This window comes from Salvelinus fontinalis, chromosome 35 (genome assembly GCF_029448725.1).
Source record: "Salvelinus fontinalis isolate EN_2023a chromosome 35, ASM2944872v1, whole genome shotgun sequence".
NCBI classification, from domain to species: domain Eukaryota; kingdom Metazoa; phylum Chordata; class Actinopteri; order Salmoniformes; family Salmonidae; genus Salvelinus; species Salvelinus fontinalis.
In genome coordinates, this window is record NC_074699.1 from 4,476,313 (window position 1) to 4,499,151 (window position 22,839).

General features: G+C 46.0%; 2 protein-coding genes across 7 annotated transcripts in view; one reads left to right on the top strand and one right to left on the bottom strand.

Moving 5' to 3' along the window:
- The window catches only part of nav2a (neuron navigator 2a), a 131,982-nt gene extending 114,177 nt beyond the window's left edge, over positions 1-17,805 (top strand). For all 6 annotated transcript variants that reach the window (XM_055899114.1, XM_055899109.1, XM_055899111.1 and 3 more), the window contains 17 exons: positions 1,453-1,476; positions 1,995-2,069; positions 6,318-6,401; positions 6,548-6,671; positions 9,077-9,243; positions 11,754-11,926; positions 12,022-12,175; positions 12,286-12,463; positions 12,660-12,850; positions 12,999-13,176; positions 13,277-13,512; positions 13,808-13,962; positions 14,053-14,124; positions 14,385-14,581; positions 14,929-15,047; positions 15,250-15,450; positions 15,615-17,805. In XM_055899114.1, coding sequence (XP_055755089.1) covers positions 1,453-1,476; positions 1,995-2,069; positions 6,318-6,401; positions 6,548-6,671; positions 9,077-9,243; positions 11,754-11,926; positions 12,022-12,175; positions 12,286-12,463; positions 12,660-12,850; positions 12,999-13,176; positions 13,277-13,512; positions 13,808-13,962; positions 14,053-14,124; positions 14,385-14,581; positions 14,929-15,047; positions 15,250-15,450; positions 15,615-15,740 — 2,454 coding nt within the window. In that variant the 3' untranslated portion in view covers positions 15,741-17,805. The remainder of the gene's footprint in view (positions 1-1,452; positions 1,477-1,994; positions 2,070-6,317; positions 6,402-6,547; positions 6,672-9,076; positions 9,244-11,753; positions 11,927-12,021; positions 12,176-12,285; positions 12,464-12,659; positions 12,851-12,998; positions 13,177-13,276; positions 13,513-13,807; positions 13,963-14,052; positions 14,125-14,384; positions 14,582-14,928; positions 15,048-15,249; positions 15,451-15,614) is intronic.
- A 105-nt stretch (positions 17,806-17,910) lies between these two features.
- dbx1a (developing brain homeobox 1a) lies at positions 17,911-22,566 on the bottom strand. The gene is made up of 4 exons (XM_055899115.1): positions 21,747-22,566; positions 21,484-21,591; positions 19,625-19,827; positions 17,911-19,446 (listed from the first exon to the last, which is right to left on the bottom strand). Exons 1-4 carry the CDS (start codon positions 22,114-22,116, stop codon positions 19,114-19,116), a joined length of 1,014 nt encoding a protein of 337 aa, XP_055755090.1. The 5' UTR covers positions 22,117-22,566; the 3' UTR covers positions 17,911-19,113.
- Positions 22,567-22,839: the final 273 nt, after the last annotated feature.

A 22,839-nucleotide genomic window follows, 5' to 3' on the forward strand; every position in this document is an offset into this window, starting at 1 on the left:
CACAGCGAGAAAAAAGAAAATGTTTTCCTGTCAGTTTTGTTTTGTCTGGGATGAATATGAGCGAGAGGTCTGGCTGTGTGTCTTAGATTGTTTGGCTATGCTTCCGATTTATGGCTTCAACCCCTAACCTTAACCATTAGGATGGAAATGCTGAACTGAACTTGGATCGGTGTCTAGGAGGCAACTGTGAACGACAGCTCTGTTTGTGTGTGTAGACGCTGTGTTGACAGGCTGTACTTTGTCACCGCCCCCTCACACTTGCGCGAGAGTGGAACAGAGCGCATACACACAACACACAGCTTTGGTTTTTGTGAATTTTCTGGATTTTGTTTTCAAAATAAATAAAAAATCGTATTTTCACTAACCCTTAATCTAACCTTAACCCCAAACCCCTAACCTTAACACTAAACCTAACCCTTAAAGCCTAAAATAGCGTTTTAACAAATTCAGGGCATGAAAAATGTGTGTTCTCGTTTTCCTACCTTGTCAGGACATTCTGGTGACTTGTCAGGACATTCTGGTGACTTGTCAGGACATTCGGGTGACTTGTCAGGACATTCGGGTGACTTGTCAGGACATTCGGGTGACTTGTCAGGACATTCGGGTGTCTTGTCAGGACATTCGGGTGTCTTGTCAGGACATTCGGGTGACTTGTCAGGACATTCTGGTCCTGATAAAGTAGGAAGACATGTACACACACACACCATTATTAGCTCTTACAAGCAAACCAGTCAGAGCAGCTCTTAACTCATTACAGCGCCAGACAGACAGACAGGACCAGGGGGAAAACCATTATAGATTGAAGTTTGTTATGTCACAATAACACGGCCACTACTAGTTCCTTTATTTGGGTTGACATCAGGGCCTACCTAGCAACCGCCCACACACTGTCTCTCCCTACCTCAAAGGGGGGTGTGTTACACCGTTTGTGATGGCTTGGTCTGTGTGTATGGGGTTTACATGCATGTATGCCTTTGTGTATGTACACACTATATACTGTATGCGTGCAAGTGTGTGGGCATGAGGCCATATATGTCTGCTTGTGTGTATGTGGTTTCTCCTGTGTTACCATTGTTCGGAGTGGCGTGTAGGGAGACAATACCTCTCAGCAGAAAGACACACTCGGCCTCCTCCCAGCTCCCCAAACGCCTCCAGGAGCAATAGGTCTCTGCTTTCCAGACCCATTACACCAGACATCTATAATCACCATGTTTCTGTAACTTATAAATCATCCGGGAGTTTGAACTAGAGAAAATATACAGAGCCTGAAGACAGTGTTTCTGGAGCCATGCTGGGCTGGTGTAGTCTGGTGTAGTCTGTAAGCCCCAGGTGCTGTAGAAGTGTATCCACTATCAACCCTCCCTCCTCCCTTTCAGGCCTGGCTTGAATAATACTGCTTTCTTTCTTTCAATCCATAGATCATCTAATCATTCTCTCATTTTGTTTTCACAGACTGAAGAGAAATCCCAGTCAGAGGTAAGACTTGAACTCCCGTTCACCTTCTTTGTAAAGAAATGCACTCTTTCCCCCTTTCTTCGCTCTCTCTTTCTTGTTGCTTTATCTCCCTCTCTCTCTCTCTTGGTCTCTCTCTCTCTCTCTCTCTCTCTCTCTCTCTCTCTCTTGGTCTCTCGCTCTCGTTCTCTCTCTCTCTCTCTCTCTCTCTCTCTCTCTCTCTCTCTCTCTCTCTCTCTCTCTTATTCTTGTCTCTGTATTCATATGACATGTTGGAACACGGGGGCGTATTCAGTATTGTGTCTGGTTACACATGTCTGTGTTGTGGGTGACCATGTGACAATAAGCCCTTGTCCCAGACACCTGTGTACACCTGTGTACACCTTTATGAAGCCATGACACCATGCTTCCTTTCCCTAACCCCTTTCTATCAGAGAGTAGATCAGGGAGTTTTTCCCTTGTATGGTCACACCTACACAACCTTCTCAGCCTGTCAAACCTTCTCAGCCCGTTGTGTGTTTTGATGCGTGTTTTATTTTTAGATCCGTAAGCTGCGTAGAGAACTGGATGCCTCCCAGGAAAAAGTCTCGGCCCTGACAACACAGCTGAGCGCTAATGTAAGTACAACAGGAGGGGAAACCTAGATACACACACACACACACACACACACACAGATGTGGGAACATACGCCCGACACAAACATACAGAGACGAATGTGTAAACACTAGGGCTGTCGCGGTGCATTCCGCCACACCGGCAGTCATGAGTCATGACCGCAGTCAAATCTCACGTGACCGCTGAGTCCCGGTAATCTCCTCCTATGCTCTTTGTACAACAATGGCACTGATGTGTTGGTAGTACCCAATTCGCTAATGACCGTCAGGTCGCTAATGGCCTGGTACTCGGGGCTCTATATTGTCCCTCTAACCACTCTGATATCAATGCAAATGCAATCTAAAATCACTCCTCTTCAAAACGGTGTTGTGCTTTTTAAACGCACTGTTAGGCTACATTGTTTGACCTCACTGTGGTCGATCAATTTTAGGACAGAAGTTCAACAACAGGTTGGAACTGAGTGGAAAGCATAGTTGTGGATCTTGTTTCAAAGCCAAATCAAATTTGATTGGTTAGCAGGTGTTAATGCGAGTGTAGCGAAATGCTTGTGCTTCTAGTTCCCGACAGTGCAGTAATATCTAACAACTTCACAACAACTACCTAATACACACACATTCAAAGGGATGGAATAAGAATATGTACATATAAATATATGGATGAGCAATGGCCGAGCGGCATAGTTAAGATGCAATAGATGGTATAAAATACAGTATATACATATGAGATGAGTAATGTAAGATATGTAAACATTATTAGTGGCATTTTTAAGTCACTAGTTATCCGTTTATTAAGTGGCTAATGATTTGAGTCTGTGTGTAGGCAGCAGCCTTTCTGTGTTAGTGATGGCTGTTTGACAGTCTGATGGCCTTGAGATAGAAGCTGTTTTTCAGTCTCTCGGTCCCAGCTTTGATGCACCTGTACTGACCTCGTCAGTACAGGTGCATGGATGGTAGCGGGGTGAACAGGCAGTGACTCGGGTGTTTGTTGTCCTTGATGATCTATTTGGCCTTCCTGTGACATCGGGTGCTGTAGGTGTCCTGGAGGGCAGGTAGTTTGCCCCCGGTGATGCGTTGTGCAGACCGCACCACCCTCTGGAGAGCCTTGCGGTTGAGGGCGGTGCAGTTGCTATACCAGGCGGTGATACGGCCCGACGGGATGCTCTCAATTGTGCATCTGTAAAAGTTTGTAAGGGTTTTAGGTGACAAGCCACATTTCTTCAGCCTCCTGAAGTTGAAGAGGCGCTGTCGCGCCTTCTTCACCACACTATCTGTGTGGGTGGACCATTTGTCTATGATGTGGACGCCGAGGAACTTAAAACTTTCCACCTTCTCCACTACTGTCCCATCGATGTGGATAGGGGGGTGCTCCCTCTTCTGTTTCCTGAAGTCCACGGTCATCTCCTTTGTTACGTTGAAGTTGAGTGAGAGATTGTTTGCCCTCACCCCCTCCCTGTAGGCTGTCTCGTCGTTGTTGGTAATCAAGCCCACTACTGTTGTGTCGTCTGCAAACTTGATGATTGAGTTGGAGGCGTGCATGGCCACGCAGTCACGGGTGAACAGGGAGTAGAGGAATGGGCTGAGCACGCACCTTTGTGGGGCCCCAGTGTTGAGGATCAGCAAAGTGGAGATGTTGTTTTCTACTTTCACCACCTGGGGGCGGCCGTCAGAAAGTCCAAGACCTAATTGCACAGGGCGGGGTTGAGACCCAGGGCCTCCAGCTTAATGATGAGTTTGGAGTGTACTATGGTGTTGAATGCTGAGCTGTAGTCAATGAACAGCATTCTTCATACATATTTATTCCTATTGTCCAGATGGGATAGGGCAGTGTGCAGTGTGATGGCGATTGCATCGTCTGTCGACCTGTTGGGGCGGTATGCAAACTGAATTGGGTCTAGGGTGGCAGGTAAGGTGGAGGTGATATGATCCTTGACTAATCTCTCAAAGCACTTCATGATGACAGAAGTGAGTGCAATGAGGCGATAGTCATTTAGTTCAGTTACCTTTGCCTTCTTGGGTACAGGAACAATGGTGGCCGTCTTGAAGCATGTGGGGACAGCAGACTGGGATAGGGAGCGATTAAATATGTCCGTAAACACACCAGCCAGCTGGTCTGCGCGTGCTCTGAGGACGTGGCTAGCGATGCCGTCTGGTCCGGCAGCCTTGCGAGGGTTAACACAAGGAAATCGACAGCGCTTTCTAAGGTGATGATTTATTTCAATGCATTTAAGATGTCGCATGTACAACACATAGCCTAATAGCCCACCACATATTACGCACGGCCGGAAAATTCTAGTAAATTATAAAATGTTTAAACATATTTTAGATGTCTTTGGTACATAATTGGTCTACTCCAAAATTAAACAAATTCTAGTAGTCTACTTTGAGTGTGGACTGTATTATTATGCATACTGGATGGACTGGTTACCTCATACTACGCTCCAAACTTTCTATCCATGAGTCTGGGAGAGAACGTGTAGGCCTAGGCGATGCTGTTGGTTCATTGACTGATCGTGCAGGGTTGCTTATAGAGTAGAGTTAGCCTACAATTATGGTGTATTTGTATTTGATTTTGCATAGCCTAGTAATAAGGCATTTTGTTTGATTTTCATAGTTAATAGGCTGCCACATTACCTTTTAAGCTACAGAATATGATGGTTACCACTAAAAAGAGGAGGATTACGGCTTTCTACTGCTGCTATGTTTATTTTTCCGCTGCTAATATTACGCACCTTTCTCTGATGTAAAACCTGAGTAGTCTACCCAGCATGATTGACACTGTGGGAAAGCGCAGCCACCATTCGAGTACATAAGGAGGAAATGTATTTTTTCCCCCCTGCCCATTTGATAATAGCTTATTCGAAATCGTAGTAAAGACAAGATTAAATTGAGAATAATGAGAGCATTATCACTTGATAAGAGAAGAGCGTGAGGCAAGGAAAAGAGCGCAAGCTGTTTTACTGACTTTTTCCCAAATCACCAATATAATTAGATGTATTCTCATTACTGGCCTCTAACATGCCCAGGGCCCAGTTTAGATCCCAACCCATTGTTTAAGAAACCCCAAGCTAGCTGACTATTTGTAGTAGATGATGATTATATTGGTTTGGTACTGTGTGTGGGTTGTGGTATAAAATGGACCAGTGTGATTGGGTTTCAAGGGGAAGCCATTGTGGCTGTGTTAACTGTCAATATACGTTCGATGAGAGCTTTTCTCACACAGCTCAAAGCCAGTCTTGTATTCTATGTTCGGGTGCAGTATCTCAACTCATAGTTGCTCAAGGTCTCTGCCTCTGCCTCTCTTTTTATCACAATTAGGAGGAGTCAACCAGATACCGCCTCTCTCTGTCTCCTCACTGTCTCTCCGTCCCTCGCATTCCCCTTCAACACTCCACACTCCCAGACACTCTGTTTTAGCTCTGAGACACTGGAGAGAATAGACACGGTTAGTGTGTGTGTGTGTGTGTGTGTGTGTGTGTGTGTGTGTGTGTGTGTGTGTGTGTGTGTGTGTGTGTGTGTGTGTGTGTGTGTGTGTGTGTGTGTGTGTGTGTGTGTGTGTGTGTGTGTGTGTGTGTGTGTGTGTGTGTGTGTGTGTAGGGGAAAAGAGGTACTCTAACAGCCACACAGTCAATACTGTAGCTTTAGCATCGTTAGCATCCAGCCTCGCTAGCCATGACGTCAAGCAGAGCCTACCCCAGAGCGCGGGCACAGAGGGCATCTGGCACCCCCTGAACCGCTACCCTTTCAGCAGGAGTAGCCATCCGGCTCAGCCCCTCCGATGGGGGACTGGGTACCCCGTCGGCCAAAGCTGTAGTGTGGACACATCCATCGCAGAGGCGTGAGAGGATTTAAGCCAGATTTAGAAGATATCTGGTGCCGCCTTTTTGAAACTTTTTAGAAGGTGTGAATCGAACAGGGTTGGTTATCGTGATAGGTAGCGTTTGCTGTTTTTCGCTTTTTGCTTTGCCTTCTAGTTTTTAATTGGAATGTAGGCTAATCGATGCGCTAAATTAGCTGTTGGCTTTGAGATGAGAGAACTGTTGTGATTCGGTAACTCGTCTTGGATTCCCGCCAGTTGCTCTTGTCTCATCTGCTGCTAGTTCTGTCCTTGGAGCAGGTCATCTTGGAGAACAGCTACTGTTGCTCTCCTCACTCTCATGCTTTGACAATAAGGATCTTTGGCCGTTCAAGCTACGTTGAACTCTAATATAACCTCTTTGACGTTATTCTAACCTGTGTTACTTCCCTGTGCAGGCTCACCTGGTGGCAGCGTTTGAACAGAGCCTGGGTAACATGACCATCAGACTGAAGAGCCTCAGTATGACCGCTGAGCACAAGGTGAGGCATTTTAAAAGCACAACGTTGCATCATTTTAAGGCACAGTTGAGTTATGTTCATCTCGGCCCAAGGGTAACCAGAATATGAAAATACGATCATGTATATGGATTTTTAGATGGGTGAACGTATATGTGTTTTCCTTGAAGGACTGTGAGCTGAACGAGCTGAGGAAGAACATCGAGCTGCTGAAGAAGCAGAACAACGTGGCCCAGGCCGCCATCAACGGAGTCATCAACACACCTGAACTCACCTGGAAACAGAACAGGACAGGTAAGCGGAACCGAACCAAAACCATAGCAATATCTCCAACAACCTCAAACAGTCCCTTAGAGGTACAGTAGACTCCGAGAAGTTTCCACGAGCAGCACCGCAGATGCACTATATATACAAAGGTATGTGGACACCCCTTCAAATGAGTGGATTTGGCTATTTCAGCCACACCCGCTGCTGACCGGTGTATAAAATTGAGCACACCGCCATGCAATCTCCATAGACAAACATTGGCAGTAGAATGGTCTGTACTGAAGAGCTCAGTGACTTTCAACATGGCACCGTCATAGGATGAAAATAAGAATTTGTTCTTAACTGGCTTGCCTAGTTAAATAAAGGTAACATAAAATGCCACCTTTCCAACAAGTCAGTTCGTAAACTTGCTTCCCTATTAAAGCTTCCACGATCAACTGTACGTGCTGTTATTGTGAAGTGGAAACGTTTAGGAGCAACAACGGCTCAACAGAGAAGTGGTATGCCACACAAGCTGTAAAAATCATCCGTCCTCACTGCCGTTCGTCCTCACTACCGAGTTCCCCAACTCATCAGCACAAGAACTGTTCGTCGGGAGATCATGAAATCAAATCCCATTTATTTGTCACATAAAAAAACTAAATACTGCATAGTTTCCTAAGAGCTCGAAGCGAGGCGACCATCTCTGTCGGCACCATCGGGATGTTTTGGGTTTCCGTGGCCGAGCAGCCACACAAGCCTAAGCTCACCATGCTCAGTGCCAAGCGTCGGCTGGAGTGGTGTAAAGTGCACTGCCATTGGACTCTGGAGCAGAGAAACGTGTTTTCTGGAGTGATGAGTCACGCTTCGTCATCTGTCAGTCCGACGGATGAATCTGGGTTTGGCGGATGCCAGGAGAACACTACCTGCCTGAATGCATAGTGCCAACTGTAAAGTTTGGTGGAAGAGGAATAATGGTTTGGGGCTGTTTTTCATGGTTCGGGCTAGTTCCCTTAGTTCCAGTGAAGGGAAATCTTAACACTACAGCATACAATGACATTCTAGACGATTCTGTGCCTCCAACTTTGTGGCAACAGTTTTGGGAAGGCCCTTTCCTATTTCAGGATGACCATACCCCCGTGCACAAAGCGAGGTCCATACAGAAATGGTTTGTCGAGATCGGTGTGGAAGAGTTTAACTGGCCTGCACAGAGCCCTGACCTCAACCTCATCGAACACCTTTGGGATGAATTGGAACGCCGACTGCGAGCCAGGCCTAATCGCCCAACATCAGTGTCCAACCTCACGAATGCTCTTGTGGTCGAATGGAAGCAAGTCCCCGCAGCAATGTTCCAACATCTAGTGGAAAGCCTTGCCAGAAGAGTGGAGGCTGTTATAGCAGCAAAGGGGGGACCAACTTCATATTAATGCCCATGATTTTGGAATGAGATGTTCGACGAGCAGGTGTCCACTTTTGTGTATTACGATGAGCGAGATGCAAGACTTCTACGGGACCAAAACAGCTGATAAGTTTAGCCTCGCACTTCAACGCTCTTAGTTGTTGCGGAAATCAACTACATTCAGCCTTGGCCTATTTTTGTTCTTGAGGGGGATGGTCAGGGGGCTGGAATATAATTACAAATCATTTGTAGACTGTAAATTGACCGCAAGAAGCACAAACATATCACATTTGACTTTTCAAACCTAGCCTACATTTGAATACGACCACATATCTCTCTATTATATGTGGGAATAGTTTGGAAAAGATTTCCAAAATGAAAATCCCTTGCAGACGATTTGCTGGTACTGTATTTGTACAGTCTGTTATTATTTTTGATTTATTTCACCTTTATTTAACCAGGTAGGCTAGTTGAGAACAAGTTCTCATTTGCAACTGCGACCTGGCCAAGATAAAGCAAAGCAATTCGACACATACAACAACACAGAGTTACACATGGAATAAACAAAACATAGTCAATAATACAGTAGAACAAAAGAAAACAAAAAGTCTATATACAGTGTGTGCAAATAAGGTAGGATAAGGGAGGTAAGGCAATAAATAGGCCATGGTGGCGAAGTAATTACAATTAAGCAATTAAACACTGGAATGGTAGATGTGCAGAAGATGAATGTGCAAGTAGAGATACTGGGGTGCAAAGGAGCAAGATAAATATATACAGTATGGGGATGAGGTAGGTAGATAGATGGGCTGTTTACAGATGGGCTATGTACAGGTGCAGTGACCTGTTATGTCTCAAACTGGCTCAGAAAACTTGGGGGGGGGCCAAATAAAATCACCCGCGCCTCACCAGACTCGCTGAGTCTACCTTGAAGCTTACACCTGGCGAGGGAAAATGTGACGTTAAAAAACTTCCCACAATGCTGTGATACTGTATTATTTCTGTGTCTTAAAAAAATTCTCTCTCTTTGTCTGTCCCCCCCCCTCTTTCTCAGGTGGTGGTAGTAATGGCAGCCCCCTGCAGCAGCAGCCAGACTTACGGATGAGGAGACAGCACTCGTCAGACAGCGTCAGCAGCATTGCCAGTGCAACCAGCCACTCCAGTGTGGGATCCAACATGGACGCCGACGCTAAGAACAAAAAGAAGAACAAGAAGAACTGGGTATGTACAGTCGCATTCAAGCGCACACTCGCACAGGAACTGAGTACGGTCGTGATCGCTCACTAACACACACAAACATATCTTATTCCAAATGAAATCTAACAACTGGTATGTAGGTTTGTCTCTGTCCCACTTGTGTCATCTCTCTCTCTATATATATGTATTTGTGTATTTGTGTGTTTGTGTGTTTGTAATTCACACTCTGGGGTCTCTTTCTCAGGCGTCTTGCACAGGGGCCAAGGTGAATGCAATGCAATTAGCTTTCCTTGTAGACTCAAGTTCCTGTTCAAAACTAGTGTACTGTATAGGGAATAGTGTGTAATTTGGTGTGTTACCTAGATCTACAAGTTGTAGAGGTTCTGTGAAATAGAGAAACCGTAGAACACGTTCGAACAATGTTCAATTCCCCGTTGATACAGGGAGTTAATGTTTCTCCGTTTCTTGTTGTGTTCCCTCTTGCTCCTTGTTGCCGACAGATCGTGTCTTGCACAGGAGGACAGGTTGAAGACGATGATGTATGCATTCCGTGCTTCCTACTTGTGCTCTGGTTACTGTAGATGCTTTTAGGCTGAGCGCCATTTCCGTCGGTGTGTGCAGGCGACAAAATAGCGATCAACCTGAAAGCTTTTGCGTTCAGCTAATTGCACGTGTACCGCTTTCAGAGCTGCTCCACGGAAACGGCTCCGGCTTGAGACTCTCGGAAGATACTAGTAAACTCTGTTTTTTGTTGCCTGCATCTACAGTATCGTGACGAGCTGATTGTCGCTGTCAGAGCCGCTTTGCATACCCAGTGTGTCACTGCTGTGGCGGTTGTGGCAAATCTATCTGTTAGTCATCCTCCAGACGTGGGCTCAATTCCAATAACATTTCGGGAGTTGTATTGCATTCCAATAGAGGAGTGTGGTTTCCCGACAGGATTTGAATTGAGCCCCGCTCTATTTGCTTTATGGTGTTGGCTGCTGTTGAACCCGTCTAGACCCCAGTGATTTGTGTCCCTGTCCTCTGTCCCACCGAGGTAATGACATTGAAGTGACCCTGTGTACGTCGGCTGTAGCTTTGAACGCGTGTAGCTGCGTAGGTGTATCGTACACTACTCCTGTCCCAATCCAAGGACTTTGTGAGAAGGAGTAGACTGGCGTGCTGTCTAGATGCATTTCCTTCGAGCGAAAGTCACGTGACACGTTTTAGGATCTGGCGATTTAATAAGCTATCTTCAGATAGCCCGTGAATTTCGAATGTGCTTTTTTTTCGCACAGACAACAGGTGGTCCTTTGATAATATGCCGATTGGATAAGCCGTAGGTGGAAGAGTGTAGTATGTAGGGTGTATGCGGTCTGTCTGTGAGGTATCGTGGTGAGCAGGGTAGTGGACCGTAAATGAGCCCCCTGTTCGAGGGACATCAGTCTGCACCCGTGTGGGTTGAAGCAAATGGCCTTAGTAGCTTACGTGGCAGAACAGCCGTGTTCCTATTCGAGTGGACACGTTCTATTTGAATCGCCTTCCGCTCCATACCCTGTTCAGAGATTCTAATGATACAAGTTCGAGACGTGTAGATTTGCGCTCTCCGGTTCCTAAGATTTGACTTTTGACATTCCTTCGAGCATTTTCCACTTTTCCCACAGTGCACTTTCTGTAGCCTCCACTGTACGCTGGCTATGTCCCTACCACTAACACGCTCACACACTCCCCACTGAACCTGTGCTGTTTTGTCTCTCTCTCTCTCTCTGTCTTCCTCTGTGCTATCGCTTCATGTGGCAGGTCTATGAGGTAAGAGTGGATAAAAAAAGAAAGGCAGCTTAACATTGAGCTAACCTTAACCTAACCCCCAGCACTCTGTAGGTTACTAACGCAATCCCTCTCCTTCCTCTCCTGTCCTCAATCATCCCTCTGCTTTCTCCTCCGGTCGTGTTCTTTATCCTGCTTCCTTTCCCGGTGTGACTTTGAGTCTGCTCTGAAACAAAAACGTAACATAAGGCTCCATTTACAATGCAGTCGTTTCCTTGGTAATCGTGTAGCGAACATACGTTACCCTTCTAGCTGTAAATGAAACTAATAGTCTCCACGACAGCCTTGGGTGCTCTTTTCTAGTCCTATTCACCGCAGTGTGGTTATTTCGCTCTACAGTGGGTTGTATATTTATACACACACAGTAGGTCAGGTTAGTGGACTGGATGTATGTGACCACACACATACACACACACACACACACATTCACAATAACCACCTGACACTCAGTCACACGGACACCTCTTAGTGTTTGTGTTTGGAGCATAAGCTCAAGTCACGGCCTCCCTATAGCCCTAGTCCGCTCCCATTGCTCCTCCTTCCCTTCTTCTCTCTTTCCTTCATCTGTTTCTCACTTACTCAGGCACTCCCCTCGCAGCTGCCTTCCTCTGATTTCCCTTGCTCCCCGCCTGTTTTGGGAGTGTGTCCTCACACTTCTCTCTCTCTCTCACACACACACGCGTACACTCACCCTCCACTCCTCTCTGTCTCTCTCCCGCCTGCAGTTGCGGAGCTCCTTCAAGCAGGCGTTCAGCAAGAAGAAGTCCCCCAAGTCCGCCTCGTCCCACTCTGACATAGAGGAGATGACGGACTCCTCCCTACCCTCCTCCCCTAAACTCCCCCACAACGGATCCACAACCTCCAGCCACGTGCTCAGGAACTCGCACTCCAACTCGCTGTACGTATACGGTGTGGTGTTTGTGTTTGTGCGCGCGCGCGTGTGTGTGTGTGTGTGTGTGAGAGAAGTTGTATCAATTGAGCATCTGTGTGTAGGCTGTCGGACTGTCTGGACGGTGAGGCAGAGACCGTGATGCAGCTCCGCAGCGAGCTCAGGGAGAAGGAGATGAAGCTGACGGACATCCGCCTTGAGGCTCTCAGCTCGGCCCATCAACTGGACCAGCTCAGAGAGGCCATGAACCACATGCAGGTAACACTCACACACACGCTGAATCGTACGTGCATGCACACACACACACACACGCTCACACACTGTTTTGTTGACCTGCTGTTGCTATTGCTTCCTGTGTTTTCTCTCAGGGGGAGATAGAGAAACTGAAGGCAGAGAATGACCGTCTGAAGCTGGAGAGTACGGGGAGCAGCAGAGCCCCCTCCCAGGCCTCCATCTCCTCTTCGCCCCCTCACCATACGCACATCCTTGCGCCAGGGTCTGGCCTGTCCCAGCACAGCATCAACCTCACCGAGTCCACCAGCCTGGGTGAGAACAGCATGTTTTGATGTGGGTGTCTGTACAGTTGGGTAAATGTGTGAGCATGCGTTTTTTTAAGTGTGTGTACGTCTGTGTTTGTTTGGGTATGATTGCCTTTAGAGAGTGTGTTTGCCTGATAGTTAAAAAAAAATTTGTGAATGGGTGTACGTGTGAGTCTCACTCTCCTCTCCCTCTCTCCTCTCAGACATGTTGTTAGATGATACAGTGGGAGATGGAGTGATGAGGAAAGAGGGACGACACGTGAAGATAGTGGTCAGTCTGGACGAGGACCTCTCCCAGAAGGCCAGGGCTCGCCACTTCCTGATTGGCTGTATCGGTGTGAGTGGTAAAACCAAGTGGGATGTCTTGGATGGGGTGGTCCGCCGCCTCTTCAAGGTAAACACTTTGACTGAATGACTTAATTCGCGCATAAAGGTTTCATTCGTTTTATTTATCTTTCCAATATCAAAATAAGTGGCACAAGAAATTCATAGTAGAGTTACATATCACCTAACCCTTGACCTTTGCCCTCCTGCTTCTTTAGGAGTACATCACCCATGTGGACCCAGTCAGCCAGCTGGGGCTGACCTGTGACAGTGTGGAGGGATACTACATTGGGGATGTGCATCGCCATAGCAACACCGGCGTCGCTCACACCCCCGAGCTGCTGCCCTGCGGCTACCTGGTTGGAGACAGCGACACCATCAACATCAGGCTCAAAGGTATGAGCGTGTGTGTTTCTCTAAATGTCTGTGTCTCTCCTTACAGTCTGGTGTGCATTGTGTTCTCTGTGTAAGTGTCTCCCTCTCTCTCCCTCTCTAGGTGTGAGCAGTGAGAGCGTGGACTGCCTGGCGTTTGACACGCTGATCCCCAAGCCCATGCTGCAGCGCTACGTGTCTCTGCTGAGGGAGCACCGCCGTGTCATTCTCTCTGGACCCAGCGGCACCGGTAAAACACACCTGGCTAACCATCTGGCAAGACACCTGCTCCTGCAGGAGGGCCGACCCCTGACCCCTCACTCCGTCGTCACCTTCAACGTGGACCACAAGTCTAGCAAGGTACGTAGCTATGCCCCCAAAGCACCTTCGCCGCAGCAAGGGGCACCGACTGGCGAGATGATACATTGTGTGGTGTGACGATTAATTTGCCTTTTTTTTCTGTTATATTAGACATGTGTCTTTTGAGGCAGAACTCAACAATGGGTCTATGTTAAAGCAACTCGGTAGGGTTTTTGTGCATTGAAAAAAGACTTGATGTGTAAACCTCTCTCTCTCTCTCTCTCTTGGTCTTTCTCGTTCTCTTTCTTAATCGTTCTCTTTCTTTCTCTCTCTTTCTCTCTCTCTTTCTTTCTAGGAATTACGTCAGTACCTGTCAGGCCTGGCTGAGCAGTGCAGCGGTGACAGACTAGAGGCAGAGAGCCCTCTAGTGGTCATACTGGATAACCTGCACCACGTCTCCTCTCTGGGAGAGATCTTCAACGGGGTGTTCAACTGCAAATACCAATGTTGGTGAGTACACACACATGCGCACATACATACACACACACAATTGTGTTTATTGTAAATGTGTTGATTTTCTGTGTGTGTGTGTGTCCCCAGTCCCTATATCATCGGTACTATGAGCCAGGCCACATCCTCAGCACCCAACCTACAACTCCACCACAACTTCAGGTGGGCTAACTCAACAGCCGTAATAACACTAGGTATACCAGTTGAAGATCAATAGTAACTGAAAGGAAACCCAGTAAAATGTTTGAATTTGAAATGCACTTTGCATGATTCATCACTAGGTGGCAGCAACAGACTGGGCAGCGATCCATTGCCCTCTCCATTCCTTCAGAATGGAAAGATGGAGTGTCTTCATTGGCTGTACTCACGAATGAGTAACTAACAATGAACTCCTCCTCTCTCTCGTTTGCGTATGGGATCAGATGGGTGCTGTGTGCCAATCACTTGGAGCCGGTGAAAGGCTTCCTGGGTCGCTACCTGAGGAGGAAGCTGATCGAGACGGAGATCGGCAGCCGCAAGCGCGTCCTGGAGCTGGTCAAGGTCATCGACTGGATCCCTCGCGTCTGGCACCACCTCAACCGCTTCCTAGAGGCACACAGCTCCTCTGACGTTACCATCGGTAGGTAGAAAGCACAACGACGTCATAAATGCCCCAATCCAAAAGAAATGGAAAAGATAATCACAGTCATTTTGATATTTGTGGCGCTTATATTTTCCATTAATTTGGGGTTTAAGGCATATAGCTGGATTTACCAAACCGATGGGGTGGGATGTGGACTAATCTTGACTTTAGGCAAATTGTGTGGTCTGAAAACATCTGTATGCATGTTATTGTGCTTTGGTCACAGTATTCTCAATATTCATGACCTCATCTGGCCTTCAGCTCATTTTCCAAATGAGGATTGGAAGGAAAGGCACAGTGGCACTATTTCACATCCATCTGACCTTTGACCTTTGCCTCCCCAGGGCCACGCCTCTTCCTGTCGTGTCCCATGGACGTGGCTGGCTCCAGGGTGTGGTTCACGGACCTCTGGAACTACTCCATCATCCCCTACATGCTGGAGGCAATCAGAGAGGGACTGCAGGTAGGCTATAAGTACATAAAGCCATGCAACAGATGTGAAACACATGCATATGCATTCACACAGGCACACAAAAACATATCGGTCACAAAAACAACAAAAAATAATACGCACACACACACTCAGTGTGTTAACATATTATTATCATACATCTACATTGATACTTACAATGCTCTCTCCCCTCCATCTGTCTCCGTCTCTGTAGCTGTACGGCCGTAGGTCAGCGTGGGAGGACCCAGCTCGCTGGGTGATTGACAGCTACCCCTGGTCAGCCACGCCCACACCTGCTGATTGGCCCCCGCTGCTGCAGCTCCGCCCAGAAGACGTGGGCTTCGACGGTCACTCCGCCCCCAGGGAGGGCATCAGGAAGGAGCCGTCGCAGAGTGACAGTGACGCAGACCCACTGGTGAGACGAAGCGCGCGTGCACACACACACAAACGCTCAAAACAGGTCAGGTGCACACACAGCGCACACACGAGCAGGCACTGCAGATCCATGAGACAACACAGACACACACACACGCGGTCACACTCACGCTAACCTTTGACCCCGGGCGTCTCTGTCCTCAGATGAGTATGCTAATGAGGCTGAAGGAAGCAGCCACTTCCTCCAGCCCTCGGAGATACGACAGCGACTCCAATACCAACAGTCACCAACATGACATCGTGGACTCATCGCTGGAGTCAACATTGTGATCCGGCGACTCCTCCTTCCCAAGAAGACAGAAAATGTATTCAGTTCAAGTTTTTATGTTCAGCCTAATGCAACATTTCTTTCGAATGCGTGTTTTTCAAGCTCACGCCACAGAAATCAGGCCACTTTGATTGTCATATCAGGAACACTTTGGGTGCAGGCAACCCAGAACGAGGGAAGAACTGAACAACAAATAAAGGAGTGAAACAGAAAGCGGCCGCTGCAATGTTCTATTTTTTTGCACCGTCATGGCCAACCGCTCTCCAGCTAATTCTCATGTACCGTTTAGACAAACAACTGACATACACCAGAGTTTTACACTGTGCATGGAGCATCATCTTCCTCTTCGTTATTTTCCTTATCGGCATCGGTACCATGGTCTCCTTATTTAAGAAAAGATCAACAAGCTAGGCTCCTCGCGGCTCTTCCCCAGCTGCAGTGCTCCGAACTGGGCTACAGATTGAGCTACAGGCCCTCTCCTCTGGAGCATGGTGCTGGAGGTGTCATCTTCGTCATCACCACAGAGACCAAATTCACTGGTTCCTCAATGCCCCCAGTGACACACACACACACCCATCACCATTCACCTGCCCCTACATGTGACTCCTTTTGTCCCAAACGGGTCGCCGTAGCATAAGCTTCTTCTCCAGACGAAAGTCTCTACTTTGGTGCTGGACTGAACGTAAAAAGATGCCTTACTTTTTCTGTAACAGACTATGTGCATAGGCTACTTTTTTATTTTGTCTTTTTGGCTGTAAACTTACAGGGCTTTAAGTCGACACTCTCTTTGCGTTGTGCCTAGGCAGGTGGGCTTGTAGAACTATCGTCATATCAAACACCAATGCCATGTTATTAAGAGGTTATTAGGGAAAGGGACTTGGGCTTTAATTACATGTAATTAATTGTATTACTCCCAATGCTGAGAAGTTTGTAAAAGTTTGGATATAACTTATTAAGGATGACCTGTGAGATAGAAAAGTGCATTTGGTTGGTGCTCAAAGTAAATAATCATTTTGTAATGGATATGTAATGAATATGGGGGGAACGATTATTAAGGATTTGTTCTCATCTCTATACCTCATCTACCTTCTATACACCCCTTTGCGCCTTTGCCATGCTTGTCGTCTGTTTTGATTATGTGATGTGTAATGATTATTATTGTCATGACAAAATGTTGAGTGAATATGTAACGGTGTGTATATCCTGCTTTGTTTAAAGTCATTTTACTTGAGCTCATGTTTAAAGGTACAAATGAGAGAAGTTAAAGATTTAGAATGGTTATGGCTTCAGGTCAAAACGTAATAGATTGTTTTCTTGGCTTCAGAAATGTGTATATTGTCCCATTTCCTCCGAACCTTCATCCCAGGAGAGGAAGTGTGTTTTTTGGTCCGATAGTTATTTGTTCCCAGCATCGCTTCCATTATCTTTCAATGTTTGGGTGTTCCTAGTCATCAATCCTATGCAACATTCATTTTGAACTCAAAATTGAAGCCAAGCCTTAAGGTCAGTTCTTTAAAGTTTTTCAGCACTGCCAAGAGATGTACAGCAAGTGAAAGATTTTGTGAATCATTTTTGGGGAGCTGGTACAGTCTTTGTTCATTTACAAATCAAATCAAATGTGTGTCTGTACGCTTGGAGGGGGGGTCTCTTGTCATAGTAAATGCAAGCACAAAGAAAACACGGATATGTATGCGTTTGTCAGTCTGTATATCCACTTGTGAAAACCCTGCTCGCTTCGAGAGGTTTGGATGGTGAAACTGGTGTCGCTGTAGAAATTCACGTGTTCTTAAAACTCAACGAATGTGTATCATTCTATGCTATGTAAAATATATATATGTAACATAAGTGTAGATACTTGATTACCTTGCAACATTTTGATGACTTTTCTAGACAATTTGTAACTACTTGAAAATGAGTATTTTGTGTACAGTCTCTTTTGCATCAGAGCAGGTGTGTGGAGTGGATCGTCGATGTTCTCTCCAGAGCTTGGAGAACTGATTCTCAAGGTCACTGTACTAGTCTTAAGTTATTTGTGATTCAATAAAAAAAAACATGGTTATTTATTAATTAATGCAATGTGACTTACTTATCAATTATGGCTCTCTACTAACATAAACCTGTCTATATATTTCATGTTTTTTGTTGTTGTCAATTTTCACTTTGTAACAGAAGTTATACCATGTAACTGTTACATTTTATTTGGTATTTGTACAAAACATAGTGAAATATTAACAGATATACACACAATACATTGAAATAACAAACGTAGTGAAATATTAACACATATATATACACACACACAATACATTGAATTAACAAATTCGTATAAATGATGCACGAAATTTCAACCCTTTTCAATAAAAACTCTAAGTAGTCCAGGTAACTCCATTTTCTTGGCATAAAATGTCCATACAAATAGTTGTACAAAATACTGTACAATTGAAAGAGCTGTGCAAAACAGCAAATCATTTCTAAGTATATCCTATAAACAGGGACGGTTCCAGGCATAAGCGATACAAGTGGTCGCTTAGAGCCCCCGGCCACTAGGGCCCCCCATATTTTTAAAAAACTCAGTCAGGTTCTCAACTTACTGTTGAAAGTTAGAATAGTAGAATACACAAGGTGCAAATTTGAAATTTGGTTGTGCACCGGCAGCTTTTCTCTTGTTTTGTCAGTCACTGACAGTCACTCAATTAGCCATTCCTGCAAACAATTTTTAGATTGGTAAGTTAGTCTAGCCAGTTATCAAAACTTGTAGAAAATCATGGCCGAATACCGACCGGGCCCAGGGCCCCATTCATTTTGTTAGCCACTCTCACTCAGATATCATTAACATGACAAGTCATGGCAAAATGAGTGGAACTGAATGACATAACATTTCAACATTTTCTCTCTGCACCATGGCAAAATGTGTAGAACTGCAGAAAACTTGCTTTAAAACGGCAAAAATGTTTCTCAGCCCCATGGCAAAATGAGTAGAATTGCATGAAATGTATAATAAAACTGCAACATTTTCTTTCCACCCCATGGCACAATATATAAAACTGCTGAAAACTTGCTTTAAAACTGCCACATTTTCCATATGCCACATGGCAAAATGTGTAGAATTTAATGAAATTGACTTTAAAACTCTGCTGTCAAAGGCAAGAGCCGGCCCTTCCTATAAAATAAACCCTGCAGTTATTTTAAAAAGAAATAATCATGGATATAGTTTAAATTGTTTGGACAGAAGTTCATTGTTCTAAAAAATGGTGGAACATGAAAAAAATACATTTCTTCTTAGTAGTTGGGTCTAAATTAAGGGATGCAGCCTCTGGAAAACCTGGTCACACATATACAGTTAATCTGTGGAATACCATTTTATAAACAAATAAATTATGAAACTGTGATCTCTTCATCCGATTCTGAGAACTCCGAGTGCTTGCTGGAGAGAGATGGCGACGAGAGGTTCGATCCGGCGCTGTTAGACAACTCGCGCCTCGCCGCGGGGGAATGGCAAAGGCCAGGCGCGCCTCTAGCACCGAATGGGTCCTCTTCCATCTCGTCCTCCTCTTCCTCCGCGGAGGACTTCTTGCCGACGTCGCTGAGGTCTGGGTGTGGGTTCGTTTTAGTGGGCAGGGTCTGCTCGCGACAACCTCCTGACGACAGGAGCTCCCTCTCTTTAGAGTTCCTCCACTTCATTCTGCGGTTCTGGAACCAGATTTTAACCTGGCGAAGGAGAAGGAATAGTAGAGCCAGTTAGTTCCGTTTCAGTTTGATGAGGTTGACTTTATTGCAGAGTTTCAATAATACAAAACAGAATCAACCTACGCATGCATATGCGTTAGCGTAAATACACGCGTATTACGCACGGCTTACACTGGGCAAATAAAAGTAAGTGATTTACCTGTGAGTCTTTGAGACCGAGCTTTGAGGCCAGCTTCTTCCTGTCTGGTTTGCTGATGTATTTCTGCTTCTGGAACATCTTCTCCAGAGCTTTGCGCTGCACGTCAGAGAACACTGCCCGTCTGAGCATCCCTCTCCTCGGCTTCCCTCTGCTGGCCAGCGGCCAAGAGAAGGTTCCGGGGATGGGCACGACCGATGAAGACGCTGTGGAAGAAGAGGCGGGGGAACGTTAATTCAACAAATAAACACTGTTCATTCATAAAACCACGCCGAAACGTAGCAATAGGCTTAAAATAGACGTTGACATCGGTCCCCTGGAAGGCTATGTCTTTAGCCAACTAGCCTACTTTTTATTTTTTTACACTTGTCTACAAACTTTGCAATCTGTTATGATTGAATATGCTTCCCCCCTTTGGCCGCGGAATACGTCTCCTTTTTGAGTGAAATGGCACGAGGTGACTAATTAGCACATTGGTCGGTCCACAGCCGCATTGGTATGGTAAAGAGGCAGCGTATCCTTTAAGGAACCCCGCGAGGACGGATAGAGGAGTTAATAAACCGTGAACGGTAATTGTGTAGTAATGAACTAACGCAGAAAAGACTTTGGACAGGCTGCGAATGCCATATATTATCGCAACAAAAGGAGATTTACACTTTCAAACTAAACACCACTGCATACCTGAATACTGATGCCGAGGGGCCCCGGGTGCATTTGTTCTGCCCTCAAATCATTTTCATTAAATGAACACGAAAAGCTATTCAGGCCGCTCGAGCTGTTTTGTGGCGGTATTCAGCGCATCCCATGAAAAGACTCCCAACTCCCATTATGATTTGTCTGAATGAAAGCACGGACTCGCGACTTTATAGACTTTTCTAATAGATGATTATTTATCTCGTCCTGTTGATTGGCCCCAGAGTTTAAAAACGGAGAGACGAAGGATGTCGTTTAAGGCATGGTGTGTTTTTCAGGTCAGGGATATGGTAAAACACTGAACATTTGTAGTGTGCTCTGATTAGATTATTGTTCATACAAAGAAGAATTCTTTACAGGACACTGAATTATTGCACACTTGCAAATGTATGCCTGTCTACAAGCCTACCATGTATTGCCAAATAACTTAGCCTAAGACTACCTCCATATTCACAACTCATGGTTGCACTTCCCGTAATCAAGCACAACAACGAGCTATGTGGTCTTGTGAGAATATTGAAAGCTGTGAATGGCGCCTAATAGGGAAATTAGTGTATGACTGGTCTACGCCTCTTGCCCGCCTGGTAGAAGTCACTCTGGGGTGCGTGGGTGGCTTGCGCAGGGGGGAGCTGACCAAATGTGTTATGGCGCTGAAAGCATTGTTGGCAACCAGTGGCCCAGTGCCCCTGCCCTGTGGGAAAACGCGGGACCTTGCGGAGGAGACACCAAAATGGCCTTAATGCATGAGGCCGTGGGGCGACGAGACCGAACCGCAGCCCGTCTCGAAATGAAACCGTGATGATTCCGGATAATTGGTTAACTAGCAGTTGGGGAAAGGAGATCTATGTTAGCGACCAGTGAGCTCAGCAGCAGAGAAGTCGGTGCAAATGGAACCAATTCCATCCACCCCACCACACCCACTCTGAAAGCACTGAAAAGTTCACAAGCTAAGTTTTGCAATGATATGCGTGCCTATACAGGGCTTGTGCAAAGAAATCTGCAACTTTTAGAGCTTTGCAGAAAGCATTCAAAGCATTATTTGGAAAAGTCGTTCTGTAAAACATTTTGATATGAAAAGTTCTTGAACGTTGTCCCAGTCGAGAGATGAGTATCAACTGTGCGCAAAGTGCAATTCAACGGTGTCTGGACGTGCATGATTAGTTCTTTACCTGGGAAATATGTAGACCTGAAGAAGGCGGGGTGGAAGGATCCGTCGAAGTAGGGGAGAGAGAAGGCCTTGGGGTGCATACTGTGGTGGATGGCGGGGGGCAACGATGCTGTAGAGGAAAATAACGTGTCAAGAAACGCCAACTATCACGGCGACACTCATGAAGAGACAAACATGTTTTTATCTGTTTTACAATATGCTAAGTGTAAGAAACTGATAAAATGACCAATTAGAAAGAAGGTCAAACTTTTTTTTCACACTCACCGGTCTTTGGTGATGGTGCAAGGATTGCGCTGACTCCAAACTTAAGATATGTTGGATCTTTACTGCTCGGTTGTGACGTTTTCGGCGAGCATGAGTCACGCCTCAAGGCAGTTGGAGAGGCGATGCGCTCCAGTGGCATGGCACTGAAGGACATGGTGGTGGTGGTTGTCGCCGGGGAGACGCTTGCCGAGGGGAGCGTCCGTCTGAGGTGGTACCCCGCCGGCCTGCTTATCCGCAGCAGGTCCTCCACTAGGAAGCTGGAATGGGTTGGAAATGCGTTCTGCAGGGACTGGTGTACAGGCAAGGAGGCGGAGGGGCGGTAAAGGCCTGGGTACATCGCATTAGGCGCAAGGATGCTTGGGATCATCATGGTCCCGTCTGTAGTATAACGCAACACGAAACGATCTGTTGAAATACTCCGTCAAGAACAAATGAGGATCTGATAGGTTCCAATCGGACTGACTAGCTCTACTCCTCTGGCCCCTCTACTCTGGGGAAGGCGTTTTATAGCAAGCTGCCCCAAAGCTCCTTTCAGAACTGTCAGCCTCAACAATGAGGTTCAACAAAGTTCTCAACATGGGTCGCTTTCAAGCGCCGTGCCGGGAGCGCTGATTGGCCAGAGTGCAATTTATGATTGGATTAGACTTCATAAGCAAGAGACACACAATGTCCCTTCCACAAAAGAGGCATAGTCATCAATTTTGCATATTGACCACGTTCCATTGAGGCTCTGCAATTGGGTGTTGTTTAGTGGAGACGCACGCAGGCTAATTAAAAAGCGATCCTAAAAGATTCAAACATAATTTGGGGCTTCTGAATGAGGGCTTAACCAGAAGAAGCAGCTATATTTATTCAGCTCCCCTGCGGTGTTTTAATAGATCAAAAGTTCGAATGAACGCTACAGCCCACTAAAAATGATACTATAATAACTCGATCATAACGACGACGACAGCAGCAAAACATTCGTATAACAACAACAATGATCATAAATAAATATCGCATGAATATTGCAATAATGCATCAATATCATAGGCTATGAATATTGACAATCATTCTCACAATCATGATAACACAGACAGGCTAAGTCGTATCG